At 36.3% G+C, this 18599-nt stretch overlaps 1 protein-coding gene across 1 annotated transcript in view; it reads left to right on the top strand.

The window, feature by feature from the left end:
* Window positions 1-8695, top strand: part of LRRC9 (leucine rich repeat containing 9) — a 132994-nt gene extending 124299 nt beyond the window's left edge. Inside the window, exons 30-32 of the mRNA XM_055436735.2 lie at window positions 4277-4421; window positions 6412-6580; window positions 7965-8695. Coding sequence (XP_055292710.1) covers window positions 4277-4421; window positions 6412-6580; window positions 7965-8004 — 354 coding nt within the window. The 3' untranslated portion in view covers window positions 8005-8695. The remainder of the gene's footprint in view (window positions 1-4276; window positions 4422-6411; window positions 6581-7964) is intronic.
* The last annotated feature ends 9904 nt before the right edge of the window (window positions 8696-18599 follow it).

Here is an 18599-nt window from a genome sequence, read left to right as displayed (position 1 = left end):
ATACATACATAGAAACTAGGAAAACTCCTTATTTAAAAACATACTTTAATGCAGAGCAAGTTATTTAAAACTGTGTGCCTCTTGCTCCATATGTGAGTTGCTGCTAGAAGTTAAGAAACTATAACATATCACTCTTAGAAACTGTGACTAACAATAAAACTCTTTCCCCTTCTATCTCCTAAATGGAAAGAGTTTTTTTGTTCATGGGCCTTTTGCCCATGAACCCTAGTAGGATTTCTGACTGTGATAGGGAAGAGGTTAGAGAGGGAAGAAGCCTCTTCATATCATATCATATGCATCTTATTTGGCAGTTCTATCACTGACCACCAGGATTTTTCATAGCCATCTTCAAAAGATCAAACTTAACACAGAAAAGCTATGGCTTTTGAGCAAAGAGGTAATATTAGTAGAGCTGTGCCTTTGCAAAGTTTAAGGAAGAAAAGCCTGGAGGCAGAGAAATCAACTAAGAGGTTTTTAGGATAATCCAAGAGAGAAATTATGAAGACCTGGTCCCTGGTGGCTCAGAGGTTAAAGCGTCTGCCTCCAATGCAGGAGACCCGGGTTCGATCCCTGGGTTGGGAAGATCCCCTGGAGAAGGAGATGGTAACCCACTCCAGTATTCTTGCCTGGAGAATCCCATGGACAGAGAAGCCTGGTAGGCTACAGTCCATGGGGTCGCAAAGAGTCGGACACGACTGAGCGACTGAACGAACGAACGAACGGACTAGGGTGGGGCAGTGAAATGTAACTAAACCTCTAATGTAATTGAAAGCCAGAGAGCAAGGGCATTAGTCAGTGAACAAAGATTACTTTTAAAAGTTAATTGAAGAGGAAAGAGATAAGACTACTGTAGGTGCTTTCGCTTATGTCACTGGCTTACCCCCACACTCTCTATTCCCTCTATAAAACAAACTAACCAATTCCTAGCATTTAATACTAGTAGGCTCCTCTCTAACTAACTTCTGCCTTCAGCAATAGAATCACAGATTTATTAAAAGCTGGCTTTTTTTTTTCAAAAACTTATGCCAACCTTTTATTTTAAATAAATAGATATACAAGTACAAATTTTAAATTATTATTTCCATGTTTCTTTGAAAACCAAATGCAGAATCTGGATAAAGATCAACTACACACATACACAAATAATATCAAATTAGGTTGGGAGGAAAAAACCCTGCAAAATAAGGGAGAGAATTATAAAAGGCCAGATAAAATATGTGGGAAAATTTTTAAAAATCTAGGCAGTTTCTTGTATTCAAATTTTCTCCATATATTGTTGAATTCTTGTTATTTTAATGAAACCAAACTGGAAATTGTGGTGGCTTTATCAATCAGACAAAATACTAGTCAAAGGATACTTCCTTACAGAAAAGGCCTTGGCCCTTCATCCAAAGATGGGTGGGCACATGTACTTTTATGTTTTAAAATCTTTTAAAGAATTATAAAAAGATTATAGATCTAATTCTTATTATTTCCTGGACTTCTTTTATTAACCAAGGGGATTCTATTATAGATCAAAATAACTAGAGACCTGTGAAACTTACAGTTGTACAATGTTAATAAAGATTATCTAGGTTAGGCAAAGGAAATTGGTTCATATACGGGTTATATCTACAAAAGTTTTTCCAAGAACAATGCTTTGTGAGAAACAATGTTAGCTACTGTTCTATATGATACAATTGAAAGCACCATCTAAATGTCATCTACCAAAATTATTGTCACAGTCTCTAGTCTTTAGAAAGAGAACAAATAAAATTTAGCCCAAAGATTTAAGCTTCCTTACCCTTTCTTTTATATTCCACGAGCAAGTCACTTCTTGCTTCCAGAGTATCTTCTCTCCACTGTTACAAGAATGTTTGTGATTGTGATGGGCCTACCTAGTTAATAGCTTTCCCTGGTGGCTTAGAGGATAAAGCATCTGCCCACAATGCGAGAGACCCGGGTTCGATCCCTGGGTAGGGAAGATCCCCTGGGGAGGGAAATGGCAACCCACTCCAGTACTCTTGCTTGGAAAATCCCATGGATGGAGGAGCCTGGTAGGCTATAGTCCATGGGGTCGCAAAGAGTCAGACATGACTGAGCGATTTCACTTCACTTCACTTCACCTGGTTAATATGGCATAATCTCTCCATCTCAAAATCCTTAATTTAATTATACTTGTGTAGTCCATTATACCACATAAAACATTCACAAGTTTTGGAGATTAGGATGTGGACATCTTGTGGGGGGTAGCATTATGCTGTCTACCATACCACATATGTGAGGCCTCCAGTGAGAGACCTATATGAACTGTAACATTAAATTTTATAAATTCTAAGGTAATGCTGGCTACGTTTAAAAAATTCTGTATAACTTTATGAATACTAAATTCCATATGAAGAAATCACTCAGAGCAACTTCAAAGATATCAATTTCCATATATATTTTTAGAGCAACTTCAAAGATCTCAATTTCCATATATATTTTTAATTGGTTTAATATAGCAAAAAAAAGACATAAACTCAAATTTTAGTCATTGATGGATGTGTATTTCATTAAAAGTTTTTCTTGTTTGCTTCTTTTCTATTTATCATATAGTGAACTAACATTTCCCCCAGTCTATACTATGATTTGTTTTCCGTGATTCTAGATACTTATTCTTGCTATTTGAATCAGTGCCATATGTAAGAATGGAAAGAATATCTTTCCACTTATCCTATATATATTTTATTTAAAAGTTAGGTTTTTTAAAATTCATTTATATATGATTAGTAAAATAAAGGGAGGATTTGAAGTCTTTATTTCAGATAAATCTATTTTTTAAGATGCAATAATAATTTTTATTTTCCCGTCCAGACAAAAATGAGTTATTATTTCATTTAGTTGTTCAGAAGACACAAGAATAGAATACTTTTCAAGTTTATCAGTTCATTCTAATGTATTTTCCTTTGTTTTAGTTGCTGCTGTTCTTTTTTTTTAACAGCAAATAAAGAGGGAATAAGTGAACTCTAAAGTTGCCCTTTAAACCCTAACATTTTGGTGCTTAGGTTTCAGAAGAAATTTGACAGCTTTCTAGATTAGTGATGGGAAGAAACGCCAATGAAGGAATTAGTTAGGGAATTTGGGATCTGCTTTACTAAAAGGCCTGATATCTTAGTGCTCATTATAGAGCTGCATTTTGGTTACATTTACTGAACTATGAGGGAAATGTGTAATTTTACACAAATGCATAAGCCTATACCTCTAAATAAATTGAATCATATATTCAGAATTCATATTTTTTAAAGTATAAACAAGGTCAGTCTCACTAAAAACAGAACAGGCATACATTTCTAGGGAAACCAATAGTGTCCAGTCTATAATACCCCTCTCCTCCATTTGTTGATTCCTGAAGCTCTTTTACAAGCCTCTTAATTCGGAAATCCTGTGTACAGAGGAGGCTGGTGGGCTATAGTCCATGGGGTCACAGAGTCGGACTGAACAGCTAACACTTTCACTTTCACTTTCATTCTCAATTAACATAAAATGTAAACACTGTTTAGAGGGTTAGTGCACTCACTAAAAGTAATTGTTGTAAGATGCTTTTCTTGTGTTAAGTCGTTTCATTCGTGTCCAACTCTTTTCGACCCCACAGACTATAGCCCACCAGGCTCCTCTAGGTCCATGGGATTCTTCAGACAAGACTACTAGAGTGGGTTGCCATGCCCTCCGCCAGGGGATCTTACCAACTCAGGAATCAAACCCACACCTCTTATGTCTCTTACGTTGACAGGCGGGTTCCTTACCACTGCACCATCTGGGAAGCCCCATGCTTTTCTCAGTCCCCATTTTATTTACTTGTATTTGAAAAACTAATTAACTACAAGACAATTGAAGAGGTAATGTGAGGAGCACAAAGATATAGAAGATATAACTCTTACCATCCAGAAACTCCTGTTCAGAAAAAAAGAAAAGATATTACAAAAGAGGAAAGGCCTAATTCTCATTTTCCTAATTTTACACTTACCACGTTAGGACCTTTTGGAATGGGGAGGTACCATCACACTAAATTGTAGTGATGCGTACAATGCAGTCTGAAAAAAATAAAAAATAAGTTTCTGATGGGGGGATTAAGGACCCCAAAGGCTGTCTATTTTGCCGTTTTTGCCTCTCTACTAACTCTGAGTTTAGGCAACCATTTAATTTCTGACCTAAAAAATTTTAAGTTGAATTTCAAATGGGACTTGTGGTAAGGCTAAGCCTATTGATCTGAGTTTTAGAGGCAAGGTGTTCTTAACTTTTATTTTTTATCATGTAGTTTATTCCTGTTACAAGCTCTCCTGTGGATGGTGCATCATTTAGCCAAGTGAAAGCTCCTCCCATAAAGATAACAAATGTAATTCTGCCTGGTGGATTTAGCCATTACTTGGGATCTGACTTCACTTTAACTCCTGAAGTTGAAGGTATTTTGAGTTTCTGAATGAATGTTAAAAAAAAAACAAACCACTTCATTTGATACAAAAATCTCACTTTGATTGCATATTTTAAATTTACAAATTTACACTTCCTAAAAGTGAATTTGTGTTCAAGTTTCATGTGATTGTTCTGATTTCAAAGAATCTATAGTATTTTTTGGTTCTACCCAACTACTAATATGTTGTAGTTAAAGATTTGCTTGCAATTTGAACTTTGTGATACTTACTGGATTTTTCTTGGCATTTCCTTTCAAAGTTTTTATTCCATTTTGTGTATTTCATCGCAAATGACTACTAAAACATGTAGTGCATTCTGCTAAAAGTAGAGGTTTAAAAATATTCATAATAACAGACTCTTGGCGCTCAAAGTGTGTCTTACAAAAAGAAATCAAACTTCATCCTTGAAACCACAATATTATTGTATATATTCATGAAGCTATTAGTAGGGAAGTATTTCAAGAGGTAGCTCTGTAAAGGAAGGGAGTATATTAAAAGGTCAAGGCATGGAAATGGTTCATTCTGTTATTACATTTGCATTCAGTCTTAAATAAAGCCTTTTCCCTAATTCCAGATGTTGGCTGGCTATCATTTTTATGAAATTGGGGGTAGCTAGAAGACCTTGCTTTTCGGAAGGAAAGCTATGACAAAACTAGATAGTGTATTAAAAAGCAGAGATATCACTTTGCCAACAAAGGTCTGTATAGTCAAAGCTATGGTCTTTACAGTAGTCATGTATGGACATGAGAGTTGGACCATAAAGGAGGCTGAGCACCGAAGAATTGATGCTTTCGAACTGTGGTGTTGGAAAAGACTCTTGAGAGTCCCTTGGACTGCAAGGAGATCAAACCAGTCATTCCTAAAGGAAATCAACCCTGAATACTCATTGGAAGGACTGATAGCGAAGCTGAAGCTCCAGTATTTTGGCTACCTGATTGCGAAGAGCTGACTCATTGGAAAAGACCCTGATTCTGGGAAAGACTGAAGGCAAAAGGAGAAGAGGGCAGCAGAGGATGAGATGGTTAAATAGCATCACAGACTCAATGGACATGAACTTGGGGAAACTCCCGGAGATAACGAGGCACAGGGAGACCTGGTGTGCTACCGTCCATGGGACTACAAAGAGTCGGACATGATTTAGTGACTGAACAACAACTCTTTCCCTGAGGGCTCAGCTCTTCCATTATTTTTGACATCCCTCTTTGCCTCAGACTACTGTTAGACAATAAAATTCTAAAACTGAGAATCACAATAATGATAAAATGATCTGAAAACCTACTAAGAATAGTAGATCTCTCTATGCAATTATTCTTAAAAGAAACTCAATTTTTAAAAATCCAATATAATTTAGTCTAAGATGTTATTTTTAACTTATTCTTTATATTTCTACTTACTTATAACTTTAAGATTTAATCATAGTGAGAATTTTAATGCTTTTGTCCAGAAGACATAACTATCAGTAAAACTGGATATACCAAATTGTTATTAGCCTCCTTAAGAGTACAGTTTCATCACTATCATCTTCAGGAATGTCTTCAATATCTTTTTTTTTGGCGGGGGGGTTGGGGATTAGTTCAACCCTGGATTCATTTCCATAATTTTTTCCTGAGATATCTTTAAGATTCATTGTGCAACTACTTTGTAGGATTTTCTGGAAAAGTCCTATTTCTTTTCTGTTTTCTGAGTATATCACCCCAATTTTTGTTTGAGAAGTATGGTCACTTTATCTATTTATTTATAGCACACAGCTCTGGATATTGATATTTTTTAAAATTACCAAGAAAGTATCAAATTGATTCACTAACTCAGAAAAACTTAAACAGCATTTAAGTACTAGAAATATATTCCAATTTTAACTTTTATTTAAAATTTTTAATTCATGCTGTGAAATGTGCATAGCATACAGTCAATTGAAGGACAACCATAGCTTATTAATTTATTTTATTAATGCCTTTCATTGTTTCATAATTCCTAATTTCAGATAAAAAAACCAAGAATGCAGGGATTGTAACAAATAATCCTCGGAGCATCCATGCAGAAATAGCTTTTCGGCAACTCAGAGGGATAAATCTCTCTCCATCTCTTTTATCGCATCAGAATATGGCATCTCCAAGTGCACAGATGTACCAGAGCAACCAGGACGAGGGAAGGTAAAGCTATTCCATGTTTTAATATCACTTCTCATCATTAAACCTCCCAAATTTGCTAATCATGTATAGAAATAGGAAATTTTGTTATATACTATTATGTATTTACTCTGTGAGCTGGGGGAAGACTGTCAGCATAAGGCTTATTCTCTCACATTCACCAAATCTTTCTCAAAGTCCAGCGTATACATCATAATTCAAACAGAAATGGCTTTCAAGGTAGAATAGTGCTCACCTTGTACTTATATGAGGGAACATTGAAACAACTATGGGAACCACTTTTAATTGTATTATCTCCCAAGTCATTTCTACTTACTGAATATGCAAAGCAGTTCACTTATATTTTGAACAACAGGTAAATTCAACTCTGAAATCACAAAGGCTGAGAATTATGTAAATGCTTCAGACTTCTTGTAATCCCCACTTGCCCTTCCTCCAGTTTGGATCCTAGTCCTTAGAGGCCAGCTGAAGGCCAAAGAACCTGATATTCTTACTAATGTTTCACTCTGCTGCTCAAAACCTATCCACCCAGATTTCCAGTTAATATTTGCCCTCTAGCTTATTTGTCGGAGAAGGCAATGGCAAGCCACTCCAGTACTCTTGCCTAGAAAATCCCATGGATGGAGGAGCCTGGTAGGCTGCAGTCCATGGGGTCGCTAAGGGTCGGACACGACTGAGCGACTTCACTTTCACTTTTCACTTTCACACATTGGAGAAGGAAATGGCAACCCACTCCAGTGTTCTTGCCTGGAGAATCCCAGGGATGGGGGAGCCTGGTGGGCTTCTGTCTATGGGGTCACACAGAGTCGGACACGACTGAAGTGACTTAGCAGCAGCAGCAGCAGCTTATTTGTAGCCAATCTCTGGAACACCTATTAAGCCTGGCTCTTGCTGTACTGACTTCCCTGCTATAAATCAGGCATGTCCCACTAAGTATATATTTATTGAGTATACTATGTTGATATCACGGGCTTCCCTGGTAGCTCAGCTGATAATCTGCAATGCAGGAGTCCCCAGTTCAACTCCTGGTTGGGAAGATCCCCTGGAGAAGGGAATTACAATTCACTCCAGTATTCTTGCCTGAAGAATTCCATCTAAAGAGGAGCCTGACAGGCTGTAGTCCATGGGGTTGCAAAGAGTTAGACATGACTGAGCAACTTGCACTTCACTTTATGTTGATGATATATTTTTATATCAATGAGTTATCCTCATGATAACCTGACTTACAGTTAGTCAAAAACATGATATTTTTCTCTCTTATGGTGTCTTTTTGAAATTGTACACATATAAAATACAAAAATTATTTACTGCAGAATTACCTTAAGTTAGCTGATCCATTAAGAAATAGACACCACTGTTTAACTCATAAATATTTTGTTTCTGACAGAATTCCTGGCAGCCACTTTCCAAGATCAAATCGAATGTAACTGCCTAAAGAGAACTGAATATACACCAAGAAACCTATTTCCACTTAGAAGTTGTGCAAAAACTAGCAGACAGTGTTGGTGATAAAAAATATATATAAGATAATCACGTTACTTATGTTACTGAAGCACTTCAGTTCCATGTAAAGATAATCTCTATCATCCTTGGTGAATTTTATTTAATATCACCTCTCTTAAACTTTCTTTATAGTTACCTTATTCATTTGATTTTCTATGTTAGAAAAATCATGAAATAGACAACAATTTGAAAAGATACAAGTGACATAAAATGAAGTCCAAAGAATCAAATATTTAGTCCTGTTATTGGAAGCATTTAGTTGTAAAATCTCATTTTGGCTTGATATATAAAGATACTAAGCAAAGGTAATTTTAGGAAATAAGTATGTTTTCATTTGTAGAATATCTATCCATTTAGGCTTATCTAAAACTAAAGCGTACATTTCTTACCAAACACAACTATTCTTAAATCAGGTTGAGTTTTGTTAGTTGAACTACAGATTAGTTTTTTTAGGACTATATTTTTTTTTAAAAAAATACCATTAAACAGGGTTTGTCCTAAGAATTATTTAGAGATGTGAATCATAGGTACCAATAATACTTCCTGAAGGTGGCTAATTATGAGTGCAACTCATGCTACAAGAATAAAAGAATACTATTTCATATACAAAATTCATTAAATGTGCCCCTAGTGATATAATTTTACAAATAAGTTGTAGGCTAAGTAAACAGATGTTCAAAATGAGTGGACACATTTAAAATTTGGACTCATATTTCACTGGAAATAATTTTTCTAAAATAATTATATTGCATACTACTAGGACATATCTCAAATCAATGAAATGTGGCTTTGAATTTATTAAACATAGTTCTTTAATGATTAAATTACCAATCATATTTTTGTATCAAAAGGTTCCATGATTCATGAAGTATTCTGTTTAAATTTTTCAGGTTGCGGTTCAACATTGCATGTAATTTTCATATAATTTTATGTGTTCCTTATATGAAAATAAATTATTTTTACTAAAATATTTGTGTTTTATAATCTATCTGGAAATAGTTGTAAGGATATTTTGGAAATTCCAATGTGTGTGCAATAATTTTGTATCTTCTTTAAATACTGTATGTTTGTAATTTAATCATGTAATATTTAAAATTTCAAACCTAATACAGATTGATTTTACCCTTCTTAATGAGTGGTGTTTAAACTATTACTCTAAGGTAAAAATAAGATCCTTTGTTTAAAAAGAAACTATGCAGTTCTTAAGATGTCCAGAAGATGTCTTTGTCACCCTTTAGTTTTGAAAACTGCTTTCACTAGTGTTGTGATAAGTATCTGCTTGTTATTATTTGCTACTAACTTGACATCATTTGCTTTTTCTACCTCTCAGGATTATGTGTAAGTGAAATGCTCAGTATATTCTACTTTTATAGTAAAAAGTGTCTTTGTAAATAATAAACTGGATGGGAAAAACAGGTTTTCACTGGAGAAAACTTTACAAGAGTAGAAAAGTATAAAGCAGGAAAAACGTATCTTATTCAGCATACACTTAATCTTTGAAATTTTTTTCCTTAGCAATTTTTTCTATGAATTTCTAGTATATTTGAGATCTACCATTTGATTTTTTATGAACTCACTGTTCAGTTGAGATATTTTTATTATAAAATTTTAATTAAATCTGAATTTCTTCCTGAAAGTAAATTTGTAATACTTTATTTAATAGTAACAAACACTGAGAATAATAGCAATCATTTTTAGGCATTTCTGGGTGCTCTACGGAAACAGACACTGACTCAACTTGAAGAACATTTTAATATAAATATATAATAAATAATTCCATATGAAAGCAATGAGGGGATGATTACTAAGATAATTGGCATAGTACTTCTGAAGATTTTTCTACCATGAAAGCAGACGATGATACAACATACTCCCTTAGGAATGCCCAGACAGATTAAGCTGTTGGTTATGTGAAGTTCTTAAAGCAATATTTATAACTTCATCCCCTTCCTAGTCAACAAAACAAATGAAAATATAATTGAGTATGAGAGATGTTTTTACAGATCTGCTTTAGATCTGCTCTAAATGATATTTTTTAAGTAAATTAACTGTGAAATTTTACATTATTCATAATATACTTCACCACAAATTATAACAAAACAAGCAAGTAGTGTTTATTTTTATAAACCACTAGTCCATAAGAAGAGGTGGCAAGAATACACAGAAGAACTGTACAAAAAAGATCTTCACGACCAAGATAATCACAATGGCATGATCACTCACCTGGAGCCAGACATCTTGGAATGTGAAGTCAAGTGGGCCTTAGAGAACATCACTACGAACAAAGCTAGTGCAGGTGATGGAATTCCAATTGAGCTATTTCAAATCCTGAAAGATGATGCTGTGAAAGTGCCGCATTCAATATGCCAGCAAATTTGGAAAACTCAGCAGTGGCCACAGGACTGGAAAAGGTCAGTCTTCATTCCAATCCCAAAGAAAGGCAATGCCAAAGAATGCTCAAACTACCGCACAATTGCACTCATCTCACACGCTAGTAAAGCCATGCCCAAAATTCTCCAAGTCAGGCTTCAGCAATATGTGAACCGTGAACTCCCAGATGTTCAAGCAGGTTTTAGAAAAGGCAGAGGCACCAGAGATCAAATTGCCAACATCCGCTGGATCATGGAGAAAGCAAGAGAGTTCCAGAAAAACATCTATTTCTGCTTCATTGACTATGCCAAAGCCTTTGACTGTGTGGATCACAATAAACTGTGGAACATTCTGAAAGAGATGGGAATCCCAGACCACCTGACCTGCCTCTTGAGAAACCTGTATGCAGGTCAGGAAGCAACAGTCAGAACTGGACATGCAACAACAGACTGGTTCCAAATAGGAAAAGGAGTACGTCAAGGCTGTATATTGTCACCCTGCTTATTTAACTTCTATGCAGAGTACATCATGAGGAACGCTGGGCTGGAAGAAGCACAAGCTGGAATGAAGATTGCCGGGAGAAATGTCAATAACCTCAGATATGCAGATGACACCACCCTTATGGCAGAAAGTGAAGAGGAACTCAAAAGCCTCTTGATGAAAGTGAAAGAGGAGAGTGAAAAGGTTGGCTTGAAGTTCAAGCATCTGGTCCCATCACTTCATGGGAAATAGATGGGGAAACAGTGGAAACAGTGTCAGACTTTATTTTGGGGGGCTCCAAAATCACTGCAGATGCTGATTGCAGCCAGGAAATTAAAAGACGCTTACTCCTTGCAAGGAAAGTTATGACCAACCTAGATAGCATATTAAAAAGCAGAGACATTACTTTGCCAACAAAGGTCCATCTAGTCAAGGCTACAGTTTTTCCCGTGGTCATGTATGGATGTGAGAGTTGGACTGTGAAGAAAGCTGATCGCCGAAGAATTGATGCTTTTGAACTGTGGTGTTGGAGAAGACTCTTGAGAGTCCCTTGGACTGCAAGGAGATCCAACCAGTCCATTCTAAAGGAGATCAGTCCGGGGTGTTCATTGGAAGGACTGATGCTAAAGCTGAAACTCCAATACTTTGGCCACCTCATGCAACGAGTTGACTAACTGGAAAAGACTCTGATGCTGGGAGGGATTGGGGGCGGGAGGAGAAGGGGACGACAGAGAATGAGATGGCTGGATGGCATCACCGACTCGGTGGACATGAGTTTGAGTGAACTCCAGGAGCTGGTGATGGACAGGGAGGCCTGGTATGCTGTGATTCACAGGGTCGCAAAGAGTCGGACATGACTGAGCGACTGAACTGAACTGAACTGAAGTCCATATTTTTTACTTCCCTAGTGGCTCAGTGGTAAAGAATCTGCCTGCCAATGCAGGAGACTTGGGTTTGATCCCTGGGTTGGGAAGATCCCCTGGAGAAGGAAATGTCAACCCACTCCAGTATTCTTGCCTGGGAAATCCCATGGACAGAGGAGCCTGGTGGACTATATTATCCATGGGGTTGCAAAACAGTTCAGTGACTAAACAACAAACAACAACAATCCTAATAACTTATGATTAGATATAACATGCACTGTCTTCATTCATAGATTAAATAAAAAAAAAAAAACAATGGCCTTAACAGGAAAAGATATCACACCAAATTCTATATTTTTTCAACTCTAAATTCATTGCTTTTTCAATACTGCAAATGAAGTGAAGTGAAGTGAAGTTGCTCAGTCGTGTCCGACTCTTTGCGACCCCATGGACTGTAGCCCAGCAGTCTCCTCTGTCCATGGGATTCTCCAGGCAAGAATACTGGAGTGAGTTGCCATTTCCTTCTCCAGCATATCTTCCCGACTCAGGGATCGAACCCAGGTCTCCCGCATTGCAGGCAGATGCTTTAACCTCTGAGCCACCAGCAAATGAACTGACATGTAATCATTCCTAATGTGCTATTTAATCAGCTGTTGTTGAGCCCTAATGTGCGTAGAAACTGCAAACTATTTATTCATTCTCTTTCAGTGTATTTAGCTTAGGGAAAATGTTTAATTTCTACAGTAAAAGTAGTTCTTTACCCCCTAGCAAATGTCTTGATAAGTTTGAGTGCAGTCAAATGCTTAATTACATGATTTGTTTTAAATTAAAGGACAATTCTACAAACAATCTGGAAAGCTAAAAATTAGGGCCCTTTAACTATAGGCAAGGAACCTGAATTGCTGAACTGCATATAGATGTTGAAGTCATCTGATTTCTATGAAGTAATCTTCTGACTTTTATGAAGATTGACTGTAAATGTTAATTTGAACTTTATTATTTACTTTATTTCCCTACTACTTACACAAAATTAACTATGGTTATGAACATACCCTTGCATAGAATATTTAGTGTGGCTCTGTGTGTGTGTGTGTTTGCAGGCACTCATGACTAGTTTTAAAATAGTCCTTATATTTAAGTAACATGTCATTTCACTATTTACTCATAAGCAATCATACACTATGAGAAGTGTTTAATGTTTTAAAACATTAGATCTTACTGTTTAGTCATGCTGTAGGCTCTTAGCTCCAATTAAATGTTACATAAAAAGAAGTAAATTATAATTTTATAAGAGTAGAAGCAAGCACTTGTGTCTGAGTTCTGTTAGTCAATGAATTTAATATTGGTTTGTTTTGGTATAGAAACTGGCTGACTTTTTTAAATTACTCTGCTATAAAACTTAGAATTTTGGATGACCTCCTTTTAACTACTTTTCTTGTTCATCTCTATGAAGTGAAAGTGAAAGTCGCTCAGTCATGTCCAACTCTTTGCAACCCCATGGACTAGACAGTCTATGGAATTCTCCAGGCCCGAATACTGGAGTGGGTAGCCTTTCCCGTCTCCAGGGGATCTTCCTGACCCAGGGATCGAACCCAGGTCTTCCATATTGCAGGCAGGATTCTTTACCAGCTGAGCCACAAGGGAAGCCCAAGAATACTGGAGAGGGTATGAAAGGTTGTTGCTGAGCTGTGAAAGACACCAGGATTCTTGGCCTCCAAAGGAGAGGAATTCAATCCAGGGCCAGTGACGAGGCTTCATCTCTCAGAGCTTTTGTGTAATAAAGTTTTAATAAAGTATAAAAGAGATAGACAAAGCTTCTGACATAGACATCAGAAAGGAGCAGAAAGGGTGCCCCCCTGCTAGTCTTTAACAAGATGTTTTATGTCTGTTCATTTCAGTTCCGTCACTCAGTCGTGTCTGACTCTGCGACCCCATGAATCGCAGCACACCAGGCCTCCCTGTCCATCACCAACTCCCGGAGTTTACCCAGACTCATGTCCATCGAGTCAGTGATACCATCCAACCATCTCATCCTCTGTCGTTCCCTTCTCCTCCTGCCCTCAATCTTTCCCAGCATCGGGGTCTTTTCCAATGAGTCAGCTCTTTGCATCAGGTGGCCAAAGTATTGGAGTTTCAGTTTCAACATCAGTCCTTCCAATGAACACTCAGGACTGATCTCCTTTAGGATGGACTGGTTAGATCTTGCAGTCCAAGGAACTCTCAAGTCTTCTCCAACACTACAGTTCAAAAGCACCAATTCTTCAGTGCTCAGCTTTCTTTATAGTCCAACTTTCACATCCATACATGACTACTGGAAAAACGTGACTAGACTTGACTAGACGGACCTTTGTTGGCAAAGTAATGTCTCTGCTTTTTAATATGTTGTCTAGTTTGGTCATCGGAGAAGGCAATGGCAAGCCACTCCAGTACTCTTGCCTAGAAAATCCCATGGATGGAGCAGCCTGGTAGGCTGCAGTCCATGGGGTCGCTAAGGGTCGGACACGAGTGAGCGACTTCACTTTCACTTTTCACTTTCACACATTGGAGAAGGAAATGGCAACCCACTCCAGTGTTCTTGCCTGGAGAATCCCAGGGACGGGGGAGCCTGGTGGGCTTCCATCTATGGGGTCACACAGAGTCGGACACGACTGAAGTGACTTAGCAGCAGCAGCAGCAGTTTGGTCATAACTTTCCTTCCAAAGAGTATGTCTTTTAATTTCACGGCTGTTATGTCTGTTGCTGCTGCTGCTGCTGCTAAGTCACTTCAGTCGTGTCCGACTCTGTGTGACCCCATAGATGGAAGCCCACCAGGCTCCCCCATCCCTGGGATTCTCCAGGCAAGAACACTGGAGTGGGTTGCCATTTCCTTCTCCAATGTGTGAAAGTGAAAAGTGAAAGTGAAGTCGCTCAGTCGTGTCCGACCCTTAGCGACCCCATGGACTGCAGCCTACCAGGCTCCTCCATCCATGGGATTTTCTAGGCAAGAGTACTGGAGTGGCTTGCCATTGCCTTCTCCGGTTATGTCTGTTAGAAAGCTATTAATCAGATAAGGGGGATACCTCAAGGCTGAGGGAGTTTCACCAGGCCCCTCTCCCACAATATGCATTTTTGAGATAGGATGGCAAGAGGTGTGTCATCCCCCAGCCATAAAACAATTGATATGAATACTGGTTTGTTGAATTATTATCAGTCCAAGGTTTGAGAAAAGAAAAAAAGTTAGTCTTAGGTGGAACCATTTTGAAGAAAGCCAAATTCCAAAGTAAATATATAGTTTCATTAACATAGCTTAAGAAAAACATTTCCATAAGAAAAACGCATTGGTTAACTCAAGGTTTGAGAAAAGTTAAGTTCAGGTGTTGTCATGGCAACATAGAATTTTAAGAGAAACCTCCTTTTATTTTTATTTTATTTTATTTTTTTTGAGAAACCTCCTTTTAATTTTGTATAGAGAAGGGAAAAAAATCTGACACTTTGTATTTTGTTTCCTCCTGTGGCTTAAAGGAGAGAGAAAAAAATGTCTGACACTTGCAGCCGATTTCCTCCATTTGGAGACCCCTGGCCTTCCTGCCTGTTACCCTCTCAGGTAGCCTACCCCTTCTCCAGGGATCTTTCCAACCCAGGATTTCTGCCTGTTACCCTCTCAGGTAGCCTATCCCTTCTCCAGTGAATCTTTCTGACCCAGGAATCGAACTGGGGTCTCCTGCATTGCAGGCAGATTCTTTACCAACTGAGCTATAAGGGAAGCCATCATCTCTCTATACTTACCTCTATTATTGAAAGTTTGTTTCCTTTTTAAAAAATTGAAATATAGGTGATGTACAATATTATGTAGTTTTGGGTGTACTACATAGCAATTTGACATTTACATACACTATGAAATGGTTGCCACTATAAGATTTATGACCATTTGTCTACATACAAAGTTACTAACAATATTATTGACCATATTCCTTATGCTAAATATTACATGACTTGGCTTATTTATTTTACAGCTAGAAACTTATACCTTTAAATCTACTTCACCTTTTACACTCTCTTCTCCTATCTGCCTCCCCCTCTAGAAACTACCCATTATTTTTATCTATGAATGTTTTCATTTTTTTTAATTCTACATATAAATGAGATGATATGGTATTTTTCTGTCTCTACCTGACTTATTTCACTTAGCATAATACTCTCTAGATACATCCACTATTGAAGTATTTTAAGGAAAAAAACTACACCAAATTTCAGTTTTAGTTTGCAGTTGCCTTTTGGAACTAGGTCAGCAAAAGTACATAGTTATTTTATTACTATTTTATTTCTGAATTTTTTAATCTTATAAAAATATGAATTATAAATGTATTATTCCTCTTTTTCTTTGATTTATGGATAAAATTATTTTGTAAACTACAGAAAAGATATTTCTCTTGCCCAATTGGTGCATTTTTTTAACTCAAAATTTTGCTTTAGTGATGATTTTTCCTTATAATTAAAGTAAAATAAATGATTTTATAGCAAAAACATAAAATTCTGTAACCTAAAAATAGAATAATATATTCAAAGGAAATTAAAAGTCACTTTGAAAGTGTTAATTACCTGAAATCAAATTATGTATTATTCACATGTAATCTATTAGGAATTACCCTAACTATATGCTTTTAGGTAAATGAAAAAGTAAATTCAAAAACAAACAAAAGCAAATCATCAGCATCATTTCTATATAAAATACTGGTGATTCTGAAATGCTAATTTTAAAATTAGAATATTTTTCCTTATATTGTATTACTAAAAAAACAGTATTTATTTCTAAAGTGCTCTGAATAAAAATCCATTGGAATGACATTTTGATAACTTTTAAAAATTAATTTCATTTTGATCAAACAAAATGAAAATGGATGTGAAGTATTTTTCACAAATAATATTGAACATTTTCTTCCAGTTTTTAATTTTATGATTCTAATGAATTTCCAAATGTTTAAAGTATGTCTTACCAACAGAGTTCCATTTTTGAACTTTGCAAATAGGAAAAAAGGTCAGTGATGATCTTAAATGAATCATTTATAGTTTATAGTTTTGTAAACCATTATGGTTACATTTGTAACCACACACTGAGGGACACACACACTCTGAGAGAAACATACACCCTGAGAGAGACACACACACACTAACAGACAGATATTAGGAATATCTGTCTTTTAAACAGAAAAAAATTAAGATCATGTGGTTTAAAACTGTGGATTTTAATCATGGACCTGTATGTTTTACATCTAGCTTACTGTAAAACATTAAAATGTTTTGAATAATTTTAGTAGTTTAGCTCTATTTGTCTTATCTTTAATTATAACATAATGCTCCCCCTTCTGTCCCTGCCCTCAAATGTTTTACAAATATGTTTCTCAAAGAACAACAAAGAAAAGACTAATCTGTTAAAAAATATATCAATAACATTTTAAAGTTTCCAATTATTATTTCATCCTATCAGTGTGGCTGAAAATGTATTTACAAACACTGGTAGCCTACTTTCCTATGGCCTTTCACTTTTTTATGAAGTTCCTTAAATGATTTCAATCAACCTTAATGGTGTATTTTTAGTTAAGAAAATAAAATGGGGAGAAGTCAATTTGAGTGCCTAGACGAACAAATGTCTTCAGAAAGAATAGGCATAAATGGGTTTAGAAAACAGAATAGGAGTAAAATGCAGTGAGCAGAGCACTCAGGGAAGCCAGATACAATGGAAAGAGTAAAATACTGCAGAGCTTTTTAAGCTACATACAATTGGAACAATGGACTTGATCCACCCATCTATGTTAAACTGTTAAAAGATAGGTGGAAAGCAAGCTGGAATTCTATAAAGAGTGTTGAGGAACAGTAGAATGAAGAGCTTGAAATCTAAAGAGAATGAATGCAATCATTCAATAGGATGGAAATGAAGTCAAAATTGGCATATTTCCCTGGTTAATTTACCTTGTGACCAACTCTGTTCAGTTTTAGGTATTAAGCCATTATTAGGAACAAAATAGTCTTTAAATTGCCAACATTGGAGTTTTAAGCAACAACGTAGTATACATCTGTGAATTTAATGTATACATACAACTGTCTGGGGACAAGGGCAAAATTTCCTCTTCTGTGCCTCCTGAGTTGTTATGACTGGACTAATAATAAAATTTACACACAACAGATAACAGTAGAAAAAGCAACATAATTTCATGCACACAGATCATAAAATGATGCTCAGAGTAACCAAAAGCAGTCAGTTTTTGTATCTCTTACATGAAGAAAATTTGTGAGGATTTGACAGGACAAACTCAGTTCTTAATTAGTAAGGAATTTAAGCAAAGTTTAGACTTGGGTAGTAAGTTAGTAAAGAAATAACAAGTTTTTATTTATATAAGCTCTGGGCCCTGAACTCCCTGTCTTTCTACCTCTAGATATAAGGGCACATTTAACATGGGAAATTTATTTCCAACCTTCAGAGAAACAGAGGAGAGGTCAATGTGTCCCTCTTGCATCGCTCATTTTTTTAAGTAACTTTTATTCAAAATAGTCAATATGCCATTGAAGCATATTTTGGGATGGCCCCAACACCAAATAAACATATACAGATACATACAAGTAAAACTACAACATATAGGTCTCATATAATTGTAGCAATTTAATACTGTGGTCTGTAGCAATCAGGACACTATCTATGTCAAACTTCCTATCCTCCAAAAACAAAAAGCCTAACTTAAAGTTAATGGCAAAGGCCCAAGTGTACAATTACAAAAACTTGAAAAAGAAAGCTAATCTAGATAACATATACAACTCATAGGATAAGATACTTT

This window comes from Moschus berezovskii, chromosome 9, assembly GCF_049115385.1.
Source record: "Moschus berezovskii isolate FMDL1 chromosome 9, NW_MosBer_1.0, whole genome shotgun sequence".
Lineage (NCBI taxonomy): Eukaryota > Metazoa > Chordata > Mammalia > Artiodactyla > Moschidae > Moschus > Moschus berezovskii.
Note: the sequence above shows the minus strand (reverse complement) of the source record. Positions and strands in the feature narration are given on the sequence as shown.